A 19,275-nucleotide genomic window follows, 5' to 3' on the forward strand; every position below is an offset into this window, starting at 1 on the left:
GACTTAAACGCTAACAAACCCCTGAATATAGCAGCCCTATATGATGAAGCCCGTTGAACTGTTTTCCATCACTGAGGGATTTATGCAGGAAAACATTAAAATGCTGATGTTTCTTTTATAATTTTCTGCACAGACACATCCCTCAAGATGTCCTTTCCTTACCAATATTTTGGCAGTTTTAAACTATTACCACTAAACAATCTTCCCAAGTTATAAAAGCAAAACTTTTATTTCATGGATAATTTGTGAAAAATGCAAGTTTCCAAAACACTTATACTGATATGCATACATGCCACATGAGCTAATCAGTGAGGTGTGCATTGACAGTTACCCATGTTACTTTAGTTGAGAAAGTACAGGTTGTGCACAATAAGAGCAATTATGCTAATCCCCACTGCCCAAGCAGGGTGGGGAAGGTATACATCTTGGAACACTTGCCCTTACGGAGGTTACACAGTCAAAACAATACCTGACACCTAGATTAGCAGTTTACTTTTTTTTTTTAAATATTCTCCGGGGATGACTTGGATAGACTATCTGTGGCCAGTGGCAATGTACCTGGGCTGTCCAATACAAAAAGGACAACAAGCTGGAAAGTAAGTGGATCACAAGGAGAAAAGAAAGGGATGTATGCATGTGCACAGAATACTAAATGTCATATGTTAACCAAAAGTCACACATAACAAACATTTGTGTATTATATTTTATAGGAAAGATTAGCTTTAAATTTTATTAGAAGATTTAAAAACAAATAGGTCAACTTAGTGCTCATGAAACTTATTATTGACAGTCTTAGACTAAGTCCTTCTTTTCCTCCTAGAACAGGTACAGCACAGACAGCAATTTCCCACACCTCACCAATGAGCTTCAGCAATAAAGTAGGGAGATGAAAATATGTCACCTGTCATGTTTGTTCAATATTTGGTATCTAAGTGTTAGCAAGGAAGGGTTTTGGTAATGCAAACACTTTGAATTCTACAGTTGGACTACAACCATAAATTCACTTCACATAGGCCACTGAACAGCCATCAGAAGATGTTTCCATCACTAGTAACAAGAAATGGACTTGAAATTGTGATTTTTAAAAAGGTGAAATGCTCCATATTCTACTTCCAATCCATGATGCCAACCTTCCTCCACCAGAAACATATTTCTAGTAATTTTTTCAGAAACCAGTTCCACCCAGTACAAGAAAAGCAGATCACTACATGCCATGAAGATAAATAAACTCAAACTAATACTGTGTAATATTTTCATGTGAAGCAAAGATCAAGGAAATAATGGAATCAGGTGTCTTCTCACTGTCTGATATCTTTAAAAAAATGATGCAGCAAAGCCTCTTTTGCAGTTATTCTTGTAGCTGGGTTTAGATCTAGTAGCTTATCAAGTAGATCATAAGCTTCATCAGGAACTCTGTCCCATCCTTTCAAATCAGTTGCCTTTTCTGTTATCTTAATTTCCAAGCCATTGTCACCTTCATGACAGTTGTTCTTCAGATGCTGGATTTTTTCCCCAAGTGGCTGGGAAGCAAACTCTACTTTTTTGTCTGTCTCAATTGCCAAAGCAGGCTCATATAAAGAGTTGGTGTGCATATCACTTGTTGATTTAGCACAGCTGCTATTTGTTCCTCTCAGTCTTTCACAGAGTGTTCTTAAATCCTGTGCTGGGACTTCTTTAGTACACAATACTGATTTGCCTATGAGGAAAATACTGTGTTTACTAAGCACTGTTTTAGTACACGTATACAATTGCAAATTTCAGGGTTTGAGACATCTCAAAGGCCATAGCTGTCCTTCATTCAGGTGCCTTCTTTCAAAAATTCCCCCTTTAAAAAAAATGATCATCTCCCATGGTTTCCAGCAAGCTGAGTCCAGCATTCTGTGGCCATGGCCCCACTGAGAACAATGAGAGCTGGTCACCATTTTGAAAGAGGGCAGTTCTACATGAAATTATTTAATACATTATTCTTATCCCCAGCTTAAGAAGTAAAATGGGAAAGTTACCTTTAATACTACAAAAAGTCATGAAATGTAGCTTATACAGAATATTTCAGTGAGTTTAACTATAAGGGTAGTTTGAAGTATCCATTATTCCAGTATTAAGATCGGGGGGGGGGGGGGAGACTTCTTAATTAATTGTAACAAAGTAATTAAGCCAATTTAGTGGAAAATTCTCAATTCATTCTGTATTCAAGAGTAAGCGCTGTAATTTTGGGGAGTATATGCAGTATTCCTCATACATAAAGTGGGTAAATCCCTGCTTTAATTGCAAAACCCAGGTCAGTCACAGAATCACTGGCAGTGTTTCCATAACATACTGCATACTCTGTATTTTGGATAACCTACTATGCTAACTACATTTGAAGAAAAGAACTATAAAGAACTCTCATACTTGTTTTTGGATAAGTTATTTGTGAAGTGACATAACTACCTTTTCATATAACTTGAGAGAAATTAGGAACATTAAACATTTTACTGTACTTTTTGTTAGCTTTTGCAATTTTCCTATGTTTAATACTTATAGACTTGGTAGTCATGAGGTTTTTGTGTTGCCATTTTACAGCAGGCTACACAGCTACTGGCCCCATTTAAAAAAAAGAAATCAGAGTGGCATTCTGGAGTTGTAGGTGGTGCTCTTACTTAAACTGAGGCAGGACAGATGGCAAAGCCACCAGTAGCAACACATCACATCATGCACTTCCTGAAAGGTGCGGCTCAGAAACTGACCCATTGTGTGGCTTTGAAAAGCTTTTTCTGTTTGTTTGATCCCAACGTGCATCAAATAGTTAAAAGTAAAGTTTTAACTACTTCTGGTCAGACACACCAACTTTAAGATATTTTAACCAATTTGTCTATTTTAAAACCACTACCTTCAATTAGTAGAAATAAAGAAACATTAAAAACCCAATTCACCTTTCTTTATTTATGCTGTTTTCCATAATTTGCATCTCCCAGTTTGGAGAATGACAATGTTGTCAGTTTCACTTTCAGATATTAAATGATGCAATGCTTGAGTTGTAAACAATGAACGGAAATGTTTACTTGTATAAAAAAAACCCTGTTTCCACTGGAATTTTTTTAATCCCAACTATTTCTAATGGCTTTTTCTTTTAAACAAGCTCATAGTTACAATATCCGTATTTTCAGCCACATTGATTTAAAACTCCAGGGCACTTTCTGCAGGAATAAGGATGTTAGCTCAAATGTTCTAACCAAATTCCTATAGGAGTCATTACGTAGTTGCTGTATGCCATTCCCGAAATTGCCGCATTTCAGTGAAGAGCAATATATAGTTTGTAAGCAGTTTGAGAATTCTTTAGGATGAACAGCACTATATAAATGCAAATTATAAATAGATATTTTTTTCCGTAATTAAAAACTTGCATACCAAATGTTTTAGCAGCCTGAATAGTTTCTCTGGATCCACGAATAGTCATGATTTGTGCCAAAGCAGTTAAATCATCACTTGCTTTGTAAAATGGATACCGTCCACTGAGCAAAGAAAGGAATATGATTCCTGCCGACCACATGTCAATTGCTGCAAGCGAAAGCAAGCTTTTAGTAAAAAAGAACCCACAACTTTATCATCTGGAGTCTAAAAAAACCCACGTGACCAGCAAAGTTTCAAAAGAAATAATGTAATGAATTACCTATTGATTTTGTTGACATGTAATCTACATGGTTAAAGGTGAAGTTAAGTACAGTTTTAGGGCTGGTCTTTACTATTGCTGCAATCAATGCAGCAGTGGTTGATTTAGTGGGTCTAGTGGAGACCCGCTAAATCGACCGCAGAGTGCTCTCTGGTCAACTCTGATCCACCTCTCTGAGAAAAGTAAGGGAAGGTGACCGGAGAGTGTCTGTCAACACAGCACAGTAAAGACACCGGGGTAAGTCAACCTAAGCTACAGTGATCCAACTACATTATTCATGTAGCTGAATAGCGTAACTTAGGTTGATTAACCCTAACAGTAGTGAAGACAAGCCCTTAGTCCCCAATCCTGTAAGCACTTAAGCAAATGCATACCTTTACCCATATGAATAGTCTTCTATGACTTTTATGGAACCACTCTAAGTCTAGTTAGAATTTACTTCAGTGTTTGCAGGATCAAGTCCTTAATCTGATGCTAGTTTTAAGCATGTAATCACAATATGCAGATATAGCTCTAGCCAGTACTAAGCTTTTTTGGTGGTGGTGGTGGTGGGGAAGTTAGGCTGGTGGATTACAATGCTTGCCAATAGCCATTAACTTTAAGTGTTTTAATAATAATACATGCTCTGGAGATTATCTAAAAATTTGCCTAGGGAAAAGGAAGGTTTAAAATATACAGCCAGCACTAATTCCAAATAATTAAATATCTGAAGTAAGTAATTTTCTGTAACAGTTGATTATTATTTAGCAATTCCAAATGGATTTATCATACTGAAGACTTTAACCTGAAATCACCTGACAAAGTAACCATCTTAAATGTAGTAGTTGAGAGTTGTTAATCATTTTCACAGTTTTATGAAGAGTACAAATAGTGCATTGGGGAAAGTTGCCCAAACATGATGGAAACTTTCAGCATTAGAGTTATGAAAATAATTGTCTGTCATTTATTTGAGGGATGGTGGGGAAAAGAAAAGAGGGGTTGAACAGTTCTGTGTGCTTTCGAGAGGAAAAATAACAGCTTTTAACTTTTTTCCAAAAAAAGTTTGTGGTTTGTAGAATGAATTATATAGATCTGAATTTAATTATTTCACTTACAAACACAGCCTCAAGGGTGATCTGAATATGTAAAGTGCTAAATTACCTGAAATTATCAAACTAATAGTTAAACTCTTTAATGAAGAAATAGCTAAACAGATGGAATTATGGGCATACAGATGCAAAATGGTACTTTGCACTTCTGCAGGATCTAACAGAGGATCTCAAAGTTATAATCATTGATGAAGTTAGCATCAGGCCTTTATGGGGTAGTTAAATATTACCCTTACTTTATGGATGGGGAAGCAGAGCCATAGATATTAAAGGTTAGATCTACAAAGGTATTTAAGTGCCTAACTGCCTCTTTAGGCATCTATGTCCATGATTTAGGTGCCTCTAACATTCGCAAAACTGCCACTCCGTTGTTGCCTAATCCTGTAGATGACTCCATTTCCACAGGTCAGCATTTGCAGAGTTAAGGGCTGATGCCACCACTGAATGAACAAACTAATCCAAGCCCTAGCTCAAACCAAGCCATGAAACAGCATTCTCAAAGTAGGCATTCCCCTGCAGGTTGGCACATGCATGTCTGTTTGCTTAAAACACTCTCCTGGGATGAGAAGGACCTGACTTTAAGCAGGAACTTGAACCCAGCTTTCCCTCATCCCAGGTGAGTGCCCTAACCACTAGACAATTGGGTATACAGGTGTGGGGATCTCACCTGTTGAAACTCTGCTCTTTGTATGTATAAATATTCGGAGAGCAATACTGACTATAACCAAATGGCTAGGGCATTCACACTGCATGCAGGAGATCCAGGTTCAAGTCCCTGTCTCAATGAATATTTAATTATTTAATACAAAGTGGAACCGTTCCAATAGGTTAGGCTGGCATGCGTCCGTTTGCTTAGGGCACTCCCCTGGGACGTTGGTTCAAATCCCTGCACTGCCTGACTTGAAGCAGGAACTTGAACCCACAACCCAAATGAGTGTCTTAACTTCCAGGCCATTTGATATTTCAGAAGATGTTTTATTTATTTTTTTGGGGGGGGGGGTGCATGAATCGCCTGGGTTTCAGCTGATAGGGCATTGGATACCTAAGTAGCTCACCTGGCTTAGGCACCTAACTCCAGGAGAAGGTTCATTGGTGAGAATACCAGGTGGAGGGAGGTGCCTACCTCTGGCCCTCTCAGTCAGGCACTTAAGGCCCAGATGAATGGGAGTTAGGTGCCTAAATACCACTGAAGATCTGGGCCTAAGGCCCACCCCTGACCTCTGCTTTTTATTCTGGGTTAGCTTAGGTGGCTCCTTACTCAGTTTGCTAGCTTCTGATGATGCTTCCCTTAACTGCCAAACTCTCCTCATCTTGTTTACTAACATATGGCTGAGGATTCCACTAGGCAGCAGGGCACACAGGGGTTAGGTGTTGCAACACTGAGCGGTGCAACACGTAATATCTTTGTGGATCCTGCCCTAAGTGACTTAGGCCACAAAAATAAGTCTGGGAGAACTAGGATTAGGCTGCATATCTCCCAGTCCCATGCTGCAACCTTAAAATTCATTTCTCTCAATGATTTAATCCATGATTTGAGTGTTTGCATTTTTTCTTTTCTTATGTATCATAACTTTCAACTACTCCACTGACTGCTTTTTATTAGTCTCACTTTTCACATAAACACATTCCTTTCCACAGTATTTACATCAGCTATGTGGCTGACAGACTAACCATCATTTTCCCTTTAAACTATTAGACTATAGCGGTCTTTATCTTCAGAATTTTTTTAACTAGAAAAGGGGTGTGTGCCGGCAATCTAGTACAAGTATACATCTCAATAAGAAAAAAGGAAAACTTTATGGAGTCTGAACCCTGACTTTTCTATCCAGGAGTAAGAGTTTGGGGGATTGGAGGAACCTGTTCAGAAGCAATCTTGATTACTCAAATATATATATATTATTAAGTCTGTTCATCTCACATCCATTGATTTCTGGATGCCTGCACAGATCAAGTAGTCAATATCAGCTTTTCCTGTGGTCTTTTAAGAATGTTTGCAGACATACTGTGTTAATTATACTTGCTCTGAAAGCACATTGTTTGATTGAATCTCTCTTTAAAAGCATCTGAAGTACAAAGGGGGGGGGGGCACTTCAGAACATTTAAACTGATACAAAGCCAAAAAGTTGGAAAAAGCTGAAAGTTCTGTCTTTTTAAAAACACAAACTCTACTGAACTGCCACATATGGCTCTCTGCCTTAAATGAATTAAGATGTATTCAAGTTTCAAACATTTTAAAAACATTCCTAACTTGTTCTTCAGCCTGAGTAATGAACACTTTAATAAAAAAACAACAACAAAAAAAACCGAAATGCTTGAACAATGTTAGAAAGGCCAATAAAATGAATTCCACATGTAAACAGAAAAGGAGTTAATAGAATCAGAGAAAGTAATATGCACAAATGGGGAAGACCCAAGTATAGAAGAGTCACTAATTTCAGTCTGATGAATACTACCTGTAGTCTGAGTAGGGCACTTAGTTAACACCTCTGGTGCTCTGAATCCTGGTGTACCTGCCCTAGGTGCAACTTGCTGACGTCTTGTAATAAAAAAGAAAAGCGCATTTAAAGTGTAATAGGAAACATAATTCATAATGTTTCTAGTTACAATAGACTTTTAAAACCATTTCTAACATATGCTTCCATGAGACATGTCAACATTGTGGTATGTTCCAGTATTAACATTTTAAACTGGCAATATTGTGTTGAATACACACAATATTTAGGGTGAGAGAATAGTACACAAATAAATTGCATACTTCCATCATGATGTTTTCAGTTCCATTCAGCTGCAGCATGATTTCTATTAAGGGCTGGCTTACACGGGGACACTCAGAAAAGCTAAGATGAATTAACTTCACGCTTTTAGTTAAAGCACATGGCTTAAAGCCACTTTACTTTTTGAATGAAAGCATCCGCACAGGGGTGTGAAGTTAAAGCACATATAAACATTTAGTTAGTTCATCTTAAACTTTGAGTGTCACTATCTGTCTGGCCTGCAGGGGTTAGGTTTGTTTTCTGAATTAGTAACTTCAACCCCCCATGTTCCATACTCAGTAAAAATGGCACATCTGACTAACAAGATTGATGTGACTGTATTTTGACAATCATTTAGACCAGCAAGTAAGGGATCATATAGTATTTTGGAAACCACACCCAGTAAACAGAACTTTCTCATTAATGCAAAGAATTGCTGAAATAACCCACATCCCTGATGGAGGAATGGCTCATCTGAATGGAAGTTAACTCCACATATGGGATGGATTTGAACTGCAATGCCAAATTGTTTGGCCAGTCTGACTATTAAGGCGTGTACATGATAAATGTCCTTACAACTTACTTACACATGTCTAGAGGGAAAAAAAGGTAAAACCTAACTTCCCTCCTGATCTTAAGCTTCAAGACAAATTTACAGTTTTCCTTTTAGCGATGAACAACCAAATGTGCAGAAAACAGTATGTTAAAGGGCACCAAAATGCCTTATAAATACTAGAACTTATTGAAATTTCAAATGAAGTGACAATTTCAGATGTGGTATTGCTATTTTTGAAACCATTCACATAGTGTAAGTTTCCAGATACAAGTTAAATTTGTTTAACAAAAAAGTGTCCTCTTATTTACTTGCCAAGATCTGAGTTCATGGTTCTATATTTCCCTTGCACAGCATTTGAAGACTACTCAGAGTTCTTGTAGGTGCCTAGAAATATCTACAATAAATGGAAGACATGACAGATTCTTGCAAGAGAAATATGGAAACCCTGAATTCAAGTCTTGACTGCTTAGCTAAGTAGTGCCTAAATTTTTCAAATCTTTGGTTTTAAGATGTAAAGTTTTCATAAACAAAGAAGTTAAATAATTCTATACTTTAAGGTTTTTGGGTTTTTTTAACAGCATTTCAGTTCCTTTTTAAATAAATGTCCCTGGAAGAGTCAAACCATATGGTCTGGCCTACACTTAAGTTTTGCTGGCATAGCTATGTCTGTTAGGGATGTGAAAAGTCATAGTGCTAACAGACATAGGCTTTGCTGGAATAGCTTAGTGCAGACGCAATTCTTGCAAGAAAAAAAATCTTCCTGGTTTAGCTTATTGCGTTTGGGGAACCGGTTTAATCTATACTGCCGAAACTCTCTTGCTGGTATAATCATAGAATTGTAGAACTGGAAGGGCCCTCAAGAAGTCATCAAGCACCGAGGCAGGATCAAGTAAACTCAGACTATCCCTGATAGGTGTTTGTCCAACGTGTTGTTAAAAACCTCCAATTATGGGGATTACACAACCTCCCTTGGAAGCCTATTCTGGAGCTTTACTACCTTTAAGAGTTAGAAAGCGTTTCCTAATATCTAAACTAAATCTCCCTTGCTTCAGATTAAGCCCATTACTTCCTTCTTGTCCTACACTGATGGACATGAAGAACAACTTGTCACAGGCCTCTTTATAACAGACCTTACCATATTTGAAGACTTATCAGATCCCCAATTCATTTTTTTTCCTCAAGACCTTTTAACCTTTCCTCATAGGTCAGATTTTCTAAATCTTATTTTTGTTCCTCTCCTCTGGACTCTCTCCAATTCATCCACATCTTTCTTAAAATGTGTCCAGAATTGGACACAGTTCTCCAGCTGAGGTATAAAGTAGAGTGGACAATTACCTCCCATGACTCTCAAACACTCTTTAAAACATCCCAGAATGATATTAGCCTTTTTCACAACTGTATCACATTGTTGGCTCATCTGCAATTTTTGATCTACTATAACCCCCAGATCCTTTTCAGCAGCAGTACCACCTAGCCAATTATTCCCTATTTTGTAGTTGTGCATTTGATTTCTCCTTCCTAAGTGAAGTACTCTGCACTTGCCTCTATTGAATGTCATCTTGTTGATTTCAGACTAATTCTCCAGTTTATCAAGGTTGTTTTGCATCTAATCCTGTCCTCCCAAGTGCTTGCAAAACCTCTAAATTTGGTGTCATCCACAAATTTTATAAGTGGACTCTCCACTCCATTATCCAAGTCATCAATGAAAATATTGACTAGTACCAGACCCAGGACTGATCCCACTAGATACACCCTCCCAGTATAACACCTATCCATTGATAACTATTCTGATAACCAGTTGTGCAGTTATTTCATCTAGACCACATTTCCCTAGCTTGCTTGTGAGAATGCCATGTGGGATCAAAAGCCTTACGAAAATCAAGGTATCACATTTCCTGCCTCTGCCCCTGCTCCCCCCCCCAGCCAGTAACCCATTCAAAGAAGGAAATTAGTTTGGCTTGACAGGATTTGTTCTTGACAAATCCATCACGGCTATTCCTTATAACCCTGTTATCCTCTAGGTGTCTATAAATTGATTGTTTAATAATTTCTTCCAGTATCTTTCCAGGTATCCAAGTTAGGCTGACTGGCCCATAATTTCCTGTGTCCTCTTTGTTAACCCTTTTTAGCAAAGACTGGAGCAAAATAGGCATCAAACACTTCAGCCTTCTTGATGTTACCCATTTATAAGCATTCCTTCCCTGCTATAGTGATCTACGCTTTCCTTACAAACTGTTTCTCCATTGGGAAGGGTAACTGCTGTGGGGTGTGTGTGTGTAGAGATAGAGAGAGCGCTCTCTGTATATCAGTGGTTCCCAAACTGGGGTTCATGAACCCCTGGGGGTTTGCAAAAATGTTACAAGAGATTCTCAGGAAAAAATTCCCTAATGATGGACAGAGCTGTCCCTAGCAATAGCATGGGGCCAGCAGCCCAGAGCTCCTGGACTTCCAAAAGCTAAGCAGATCAAAGCAAGCATATCTAAATCTCCTCAGTGTGATAAACTTCAAGACTCCTTGTAAGAAATGGAAAGGGAGGTGGATGTTTTTTGCTGTTTTTAAAATTAAATAGGCAGCTAGTATAGTTTTAAAAATTATGAAGAACAAGTTTAAGATTTGTTGTAACGTGCGTTGTTTGCCTGGACTGCTTAAGATCTGAATGCTTGTGTAGGAGGAACTCTTTGAGTTGGCTTCTTAAATTCCTTCATGCTGTTTCATGTCTGATACTCCTTGATGAAACATAGGAGTCTTGTCTTACAACAGGCTAATTCATAATGATACAAGCTATGAAAGTGAGATCTTGGAAGAGTGTTGCTGTTTTCATACTGTAGTAATACTGCAATGATTAATGATCAATAATTAATAATAGTGTGTGATAAGCATGTCATAAAAACAAATTTTATATTTCCAAGATCAATGCTTTTATAATGTATACTCTGGTAAAGGAGAGAATCCCTGGAAATATTCATTTTTAGGAGGGGGTTCACAAGACTTGACATTTTAGTGAAAGGGGTTCATAGGTTGTTTAAAGTTTGGGAACCACTACTATATACGTATCTAGATGTATATATCTCTGTGTGTGGGTGTGTAGATATCTATATCTATCGGGAAACCCATCTAGGTGTAAATAAGGCCTGTCACAAACCCATTTCAGGATTTTAATGAAGAGAATTGTTAAGCTATTTTACCTTACTGAAATTAAAAAGCCCCCCACACCTTAAAGAAACTGTCTTTACACACTAACATCCAAAGGAGAAAACGCTTTCAATGTCAAACTATTTTAACTACAAATAATTGCATTTATCTGCAATGAGAAAGTTAGTTAGTACTATATGAAATCCATGATCTTTGTCAGGTTAGAATACACATTGTGTTCTAATGCTTATAACTTGAATAGGTCTAATGCTATCTTTCACTTACTAAATCAACTGTCCCGTGATGTCAAGCAATGTTAGAAGCTTAGATTTACTGAAGTTGATTTTACAAAATCATCAAAGCAAATTACCTTGAAAGGCAAACACTGCAAACTCTATCTGTTGCATAACAGTCACAGGTCAAGATAGCTGGGCAACTGTTGGTGGCTTTCTTGGCTACACCATTGTTCACTGCTTTTGTAGAAATAATCTTCTTCTTTGTTGCTAATTTTCTAGATGCAACATCCATCACCTTTGATTGCTTTATGAGCTGTAATACAGATGTTATATGTTCTAAATCAGGGGTGGGTAAACTTTTTGGCCTGAGGGCCACATTGGGGTGTGAAACTGTATGGCAGGCTGGGTAGGAAAGGCTGTGCCTCCCTATACAGCCTGGCTCTCACCCCCTATTTGTCCCCTCCCACTTCCTGCCCCCTGACTGTCCCACTCAGAACCCCCACCCCTATCCAAACCGCCCCCACGCCCCTGTTCCACACCCCCTGATGGCCCCAGAACCTCTGCCCCCTGTTCCCTGTCTGCTGACTGCCCCCTGGGACCCCCTACCCAACCCCCTGCCACCCCCCTATCAGAGTGGCAGGAGCTCGCAGCCTCACCGCCCATGTGGTGGTGTAGCTGCATGGGAGAGGGAACAGTGGGGGAGGGGCCAGGGGCGAGCCTCCTAGGCCAGGAGCTCTGGGGCCAGACAGGATGGTCCCACAGGCCAGATGTGGCCCCCCAGGCTGTAGTTTGCCCACCTCTTTTCTAAATATTTTCAAACATTTAAACGCTACTTCCATTTTGCTTCACTCTTCCCCTTCCATTAAAGTGTTTGAAAGAACTAACAAAAACGTTACCAGTTTTAAAAGAGGAGACCACCAGTCCTATTTACTGATATCTCAATGGCTAATAAAAGTACCAAGGGATTTAAGATTTGTATAGTGGTGGTTTTCCTGGAAAATTAGACATTTTTCAGTGACTACTACTAATTCATATCCACAATATATTCATAAGTACTTTGAAATTACAGTAACATTGTGTTTACCAGTATAATGTAATTTAGTTATTGGCTAGGGTTTTGTCTTTTTCTCTTTAATAAAGAGACTTGCTGTAAAAATGGGAATCGAAAAACACTAAGACGTGGAGTTAGATGCTAGTATTTGGCAACATTATTTCAAAGCCTAAACTGCCCAGTTAAAATATCACTGTTAGCCAAACCCTCTGCTTTAGTTCATAGTTAGGGTTTTTCTTGCTAATGTCTAGTTTTTCACTAGACGTCATGCCCAGATTATAAACAGTGTAGTAAAAATGTTTATTACAAACGTAGTCTGTTTTCTCTGTAGCCTTATCAACTGCAGAATACAAAAGCAAGTTTTTGGAATAATTTCTAAACTACACAGATAGAAAAAGATTAATTACTATATAAACAAAATCAGGTGGGGCAACAACTAGACCATAACAGTAACTGTCACTCAAACAGCTTGGAAAAAAATCACTTAAGTCTTTAGTAAATGTAAGACTTTGCTAAAATGCCAATTCTGTTCAATAACTTTTTGTGCCACAACAAATCACAAATAGTAGTTAGGGATATCTAGTACTGAAACACAAATAAGTTCAACTATTTAAATGTATAATTGATTGTGTTCCTGGTGAGCAGTATTGCTTACTTTTATTGTAGGGCTCTCCTGGTATGTGGAGCTATGAATATTAAAATTTCTCTCTCCAAAGACAGAGCGCTGGACAGAATGGTGCACAGACCCCTCCTACAATAGCAAAAAAGGACAATAAGAATTCAATCTGTAACACTGTCAGCTGTAATCTGACAGTATTTAAAAGTGTGATGTGACATAAGGCAAAAACAGCTGCATACAAGTCACTTTCAGGCACCAGCTTACTGTGTATGAAGAAAACAGTCTAGACAAACCCATAAACATGCTTACAAAAAAAAAATCGCGCTCCAGAAATATGCCAATACACCCTGAAATATACACGTACAGCAGTTGTATTTTGATGTGTAATTAAAATGGAGATGAGAAACTTTCTGTGGGGAGGGAAGCCATGATATGTATTGCTAAAATGTTAACTCCTTTTTACATAAGGAGATTCAGGGGCTCACCAAACATTACTGCATTTTACACAGCATGCAACATTACATAAGAATCCACTATTTTCATTTTTAGATATAGTAGACATTGAATGTGAAGTAATGTTCCAAGCCAACGTAGTTATTCAGAAACTAGTTCCATTTTCACAAACAGTTTAACTCTAACAAAACTTTTCCAACATGTTGCATAAGTGCACACACAGTAAGATTTGGAATTGGACACTGACAAATTGTTTTAGTATTACATCTCCCCCTGTTGGATGAAGTAATACATTAAATAAACTCCTGCAGCAATATTAGTGAAAAAGACTCAGAACCTTTCCTTTTCCTTGTTTGTTCTGCATTTGTGAGCAGCACCATTTAACAGATGTTTTTGAGGCTGACTGTTGAGCTATCTGTCTAGATGCTGTACCATTGACAGAAACCCTGTTTCCCAAGGTTAGGTGAGGCTTATTTTGTGAGCAACTTTCCTGTTGGCTTTCAGATTGGACAACTCTGAGTAGTTCTATTTTCGTATCAGGGGTTCCTTGTGCCAAACCAAAATCTACTAGGGCATACCTGAAAGACACAAATTTAAAAAGACAATTTAAGAAAATTATACTATACTTAAAAAACAAAGCAAACAAAAAAACAGTTCCTTAGAACAGAAGCTAAGGTATACATTGGCATTCAACACACAGGGTTTGAAAATTTAGCTGACCCCTCTTACCTAGATGATTTAAACATATTAGCCAGGTGAAATAGTTGTTCCACCATATCCACTGCAATTTAAAGAACAGTTATATGCTGTAACCGTAATAATCAATTTTCTATCTAATAAATGTTTTAAAAATGTATCTCATTCTTAGGGCTGGTCAAATATAAAAAAATTATCCAATACAGTTTGACAAACACCAGTGAATAAACACTGAATACTAATCAATAAGCCTTGCTTACTATATTGTTATAGATACTTTCACTTGTATTGTTTCCCTGAGTTGTTTTCAGTGTCAAATTCCCCCCCCCCATCCCTTATCTTACCTTTACCTTCGCCCTATATTTTGTCATTTTTCCCACTGAAATTTCATACACACTCTCACACACACATGCTCTGGGCTTGAAAATGTTACTTGCTATTTAATAGCCAGAGGACTAAACCTGAGTGCCCTTAGCCAGTAATGTCCACTATCTTTCCTAAGTCTGGAGCTATGTCCAAACAAGAAGTCAATCCCCACTTTGTGCCTGTACCAAGCTCCTAAAAAATGGGACGGTGCTGGAATTTCTACCAGGGTGCTGCTTGGGGACTCATTTTCCATACCAGCTTCTAGCTAGTACATATCTGATACATTTAAAGCCACCATCTATCCCACACTGGATGCTGGAAAGGAGACTGAACAGTCTCTCTATTCCCCACATCTCATTCTCTAAGACTGGGTGGGTCTTTGCTACATTAACCTTTCCCCAGCCTTCAGAAGATCTGTGTGGAGTCTTTGCTACTTGATCCTTCAGCTTTCTGGCTGCTACCAGAGGGGTTTACAACCTCACCCATCAGTCTCACCTTTAGAATCCATTTCCCTAGTCAATAACTCCAGTGCCTGCCTCCACTATTGTACAGAACTACCTCAGACAACAGCTGAGTGAATCTTACTTGATTCTTATCAATTTCACTGCTGTCCAAAGGGATCCCAATAGTAACAGTGAAAACAGACAAGACCTATTAGTTTTCACAATGCTGAAGTCTGGCAACCTCTCAGCAGCACCATTGGAGCTGGCTGCAGACTTCAGAAGATACGACTGCATGAGTTTACACTTGATTCACATCGGAAAGTTTTTTTTTTTCTTGGCAATGATGAGTGTGATGGGGTGGACTATGTGCAGAGGTCCCCTGCTGGAGGCCTCAGGGTCCTGCCACACTTATCCCAGGAAAGGAGCAGTGGAGAGGTCTTCCAAGCAGTCTGGAGTGGCTGCAGGGGGGAAGCAATCAATCAAGGCCCAGGAGGGCACTATTAAAAGGATCTACAGAGACAGGGCAGTTGCTGCTTAGAGCTGGAGAAGAAAGGACTGCAAGCCTGGCTGACTGAGGGAACTGCAGCACAACGGACAGCTACATAGGGACAGGAACTGGGGGAGCGAGAGGCTCCTGGCTGGCTGCTAGGACTGAGCCAAAGAGAGTCTGCTAGCTGGGACCAGGAGAGCAGTGAAGGCGCTTTTGGCTGGCTGCAGGGACTGAGCCTGGGGCAGTTGCAGGAAGACTGTCTCCGGGGAGGAGGCCCTAGAGATATGGCCCCATACCAGGGGTAGACTGGTTTAAAGACTGTGGACACCCCCAACCAAAGCAGGTGCTTGTGAGAGGTGGGTGCTGACCCCAATACATTGAGAACTACAACTTTTTTTTAATTGAAGACTTTTTGGTTCCACAAAAGCTGGTGGCACATACATACATAAATGCTTATTACTTGCCATGGGAAAGTCATTCTGAGTCACTATTTCGTTTCATGCATGCAACAGTTGACTCATCAGATCTCCTAAAACACTCTTCAGAAATAATAGAATGCTTTTCTAAAATGATTCTAGCAGAGTAAACAAGCAATATGGTAGAAATTCATGTTCTGAGAGTTAAGAAAATTACTTGCACCAATCTACACGTCTACAAATTCTGTGGAAGACAGTTTTCCCTATCAAGTTTTACCTTATTCTTGTATGGACTGTAGTGAAATATTTACCAAGCCATGAGGATATAGCTACTCACTGACAGGCAGGCAACTATTAACTCCTTGCAAAAGGTGGACAGTATCACACTAGCTACCTTTAAGTTAGTTACTTGCAGACAAAAGATAATTAATACAACCTGACCTAGTTTTAGGAATAGCTAATCTGTAGAAAAGCTACATAGTGGAAGACAAAAAGAAAACATCAACTTTCTTGCTATGCACACTTGAGGTGTGCTGCAAGACACAAACAGGTTAACACATGCATTCTTTGAAAACCTATGCAGTACACAAATAAAGGTCAGTATTAACTATGTTAAAGTAAACAGTGATTTTATTCAGTTTAATCTTATTGAACATGCAACAATTTTACTAGTTTTACTCAGAGTTTAAATTAATTTTTTTAAAAGTATTTGCCATTTTGTGATCCAAAATTCTTTCATGCTTACTATATTATTTCTTCTTTCCCACCCTGACCAAGTCCCTAAACTCTAAATAAGAATTTTTTTATATATATATATTTAGTTCTACTGCTTAAGCACATATTGTATAGCTGGAAGGAAAAACCCAGAAACTTAATTTACTATGTTCTGTCAAGGCACACGTTCCTAAATGAGATCATCGTAAAAGTCATGTGTAGACTTACTCTTTCAGCTGCCTGTTGTACAGGAAGTTACTGGGCTTGACATCACGGTGAACAATACCAAAGTGATGAATGCGCCTCAATGCTTTAAACAGATTAAACATGTATTCTCGTACTTCTTCAAAAGAGAGAGAGTTCAAAATGTCCTGAAAGATTATTTGAATGTTGTAATTTTGCAACTCTTTATAATTAAGTATTTTACTGCTTATATAAAAAGAAGGGTGGGACTCACCAAAAAGGATTCATGTTCCAGATATGGCATAACGATAACTACATGATCATTTTTTCTAAAGCAATATCTAACTCCCATAACGTTATCCTGCCCCCTAAAGGAAAAACAAAGTACTATCTTGAAACAACAAACAGAAAATAGGTTATTTCACCTGGCTCCCACAGAAAACTTCAGCAATGCTTTTTCTATTAATACACAAATTCCACACTGCCAGCAACCTATCAGCATGTACTCTGAACACAATCCCCTCATTACTTTTCTCAAAGTGTTTCATTCTTCAATTTGCAATGAAGGGCTCTCCAGACCATTGGTGTGTCATGGCCCACTTTTAGGGCTTGAGTCTGCTCCCATGGATTTGCATGATCCAGGATTGAGCCCTTTGAGAGCAACTGGCTTAATCTCAGGAAAGAGCTATTCCAACCATCTGCCTTGGAAGCAGCAAATATCATCAAAGCACCTCCATTCCTAAACCAGTGAAGAGAATTCAGTGCCACTGGCCAGTACTTTCAGATGTACTAGAGAGGATTCTATCACAGCTATTTCCTACCTAAACCATGTTTGATAGCATATGTATACTGTGTAACTCCTAGAACTTTTTACTAGCAAATACAAAGTTAGCTGCAAATAAAGCAACATGAGCATTATAGCGAACATGATCCATTTATGGTATGCCCTTGCTATAAAGAGTTATTGATTTTTTTTTTCTTGTGGTCAAAACTCCAGCAAAATGCAAGTAGTACCAAAACTAAAAAGTAACTAGACAAACAACTTAGTTTTAAATGACATTTAAATTCAGTTATGACATCTTTAATTCCTTTTGCTTAAAAAAGTGTCTTGTTTAACCTACCCTGCTATTGTAAGGCACTGAAGTTCAGCAGCAATTCGTAGAGGATGACTAGTTGGAATTAGGTGTTTCAAAGCCATTTTTTCCTCACATCCTGCTTGTTGCTGGGCTGTGGCCAAATAAACTGAACTAAAAGTACCTGTAAGAAAGTATGAAGCCTATGTTTAACCTCTTTGGATTAGCTGCGTTAAAGTATTTCATGTTACTGATCTGACTGCTGCACTTGTGGTGAAAGAGAATCTATCTGAGTCAAGTTAAGTTTGTGACACAAAACAATAGGTTTTCAAGTCAAGGCTAAAGCATGAGGAAAACCTTTAAAAAGTGGTTTTAGTACAGAAAGCCACTTAAGTACTTCAAGGTTATCAATAAACAAATTTTTAAGAAAATTAGCCATTAGTGTCCAGAAATTGGGAAGTACAAAATAAGTAACATTTCTTATTAATAGACCATAAAATATAATTTAAAGTAATTACAACCACAAATGTTTGACCAGTATGCAAGCATAACAAGTCTATGGTTGCATATACAGATCACAGTTGCCAGCAAGAATCAACCTCAATACTATCAGCAACAAAAACACAGAACCCTCCACTTGAGATAAAGGAATAATATCAATAACTATTAATAAGTAGCAAGACCTTTGCCTTGTTGGGGAGAGAAACTGAAGGGAGGATATGACCCCACACCCTAAGTTAGTGCAAGTAGAAACACATCTTTACACATAAGCTTTCGGTATTGCCAGTGTCACAAATGTCACTTTTTAGCAACATATTCATTTCGATCAACAGGGTTAGAAACACTAGTTGTAAATGAGAACCTTATTTAATGACACTTTGTTTGTTCATGACAAGAAGCATTCCATGCTCTTGAATTTTCAGATTGCTGTTCCGAACTAAATATGTAGCTTTCTTTTAAATTTAGTCGGTAAAGCTACTAAGTTTTTAAACATTTAGCAAGCTATCACAAGTATTACAATCAAATAGCTGTTTAAAAAAATTAAACCTCTACTTTCTAGACTTTTGAAGAGAAGTCAAAACATCAATAGTGAAAAACTTTCAAAGATCATGTGGGTAAAATTTTCAAAAATGTGTAGGCTCCCATTCTGCAAATATTTATACATATGCTTATTTTTATTGCCCTGATCAATCCCATTGATTTCAATGGGATTACTCATAGTAAAGTTAAGCATATGCATGATCACAGAATTGCAGCCTATGTCCCATTGTCAAATTTTGAAAATTTTACTGTGTGCCTAGTTTGAGCCCATATATTAAAAATATCTTGGCAATAATCATCCATTCTCCTCTCTTAG

The 19,275-nt window shown here is 38.2% G+C and overlaps 1 protein-coding gene across 1 annotated transcript in view; it reads right to left on the bottom strand.

Annotated features, from left to right (window-relative positions):
• Positions 1 to 243: 243 nt before the first annotated feature.
• CDC7 (cell division cycle 7) overlaps positions 244 to 19,275 on the bottom strand; it is a 30,681-nt gene continuing 11,649 nt past the window's right edge. The window contains exons 3-11 of the mRNA XM_073357094.2: positions 17,967 to 18,102; positions 17,120 to 17,213; positions 16,891 to 17,033; positions 13,875 to 14,115; positions 13,121 to 13,216; positions 11,549 to 11,727; positions 7,191 to 7,273; positions 3,388 to 3,537; positions 244 to 1,696 (exon numbers count right to left, since the gene is read on the bottom strand). Of these exons, the coding sequence (XP_073213195.1) occupies positions 1,299 to 1,696; positions 3,388 to 3,537; positions 7,191 to 7,273; positions 11,549 to 11,727; positions 13,121 to 13,216; positions 13,875 to 14,115; positions 16,891 to 17,033; positions 17,120 to 17,213; positions 17,967 to 18,102 (1,520 nt within the window). The 3' untranslated portion in view covers positions 244 to 1,298. The remainder of the gene's footprint in view (positions 1,697 to 3,387; positions 3,538 to 7,190; positions 7,274 to 11,548; positions 11,728 to 13,120; positions 13,217 to 13,874; positions 14,116 to 16,890; positions 17,034 to 17,119; positions 17,214 to 17,966; positions 18,103 to 19,275) is intronic.

This window comes from Lepidochelys kempii, chromosome 8 (genome assembly GCF_965140285.1).
Source record: "Lepidochelys kempii isolate rLepKem1 chromosome 8, rLepKem1.hap1, whole genome shotgun sequence".
NCBI lineage: Eukaryota > Metazoa > Chordata > Testudines > Cheloniidae > Lepidochelys > Lepidochelys kempii.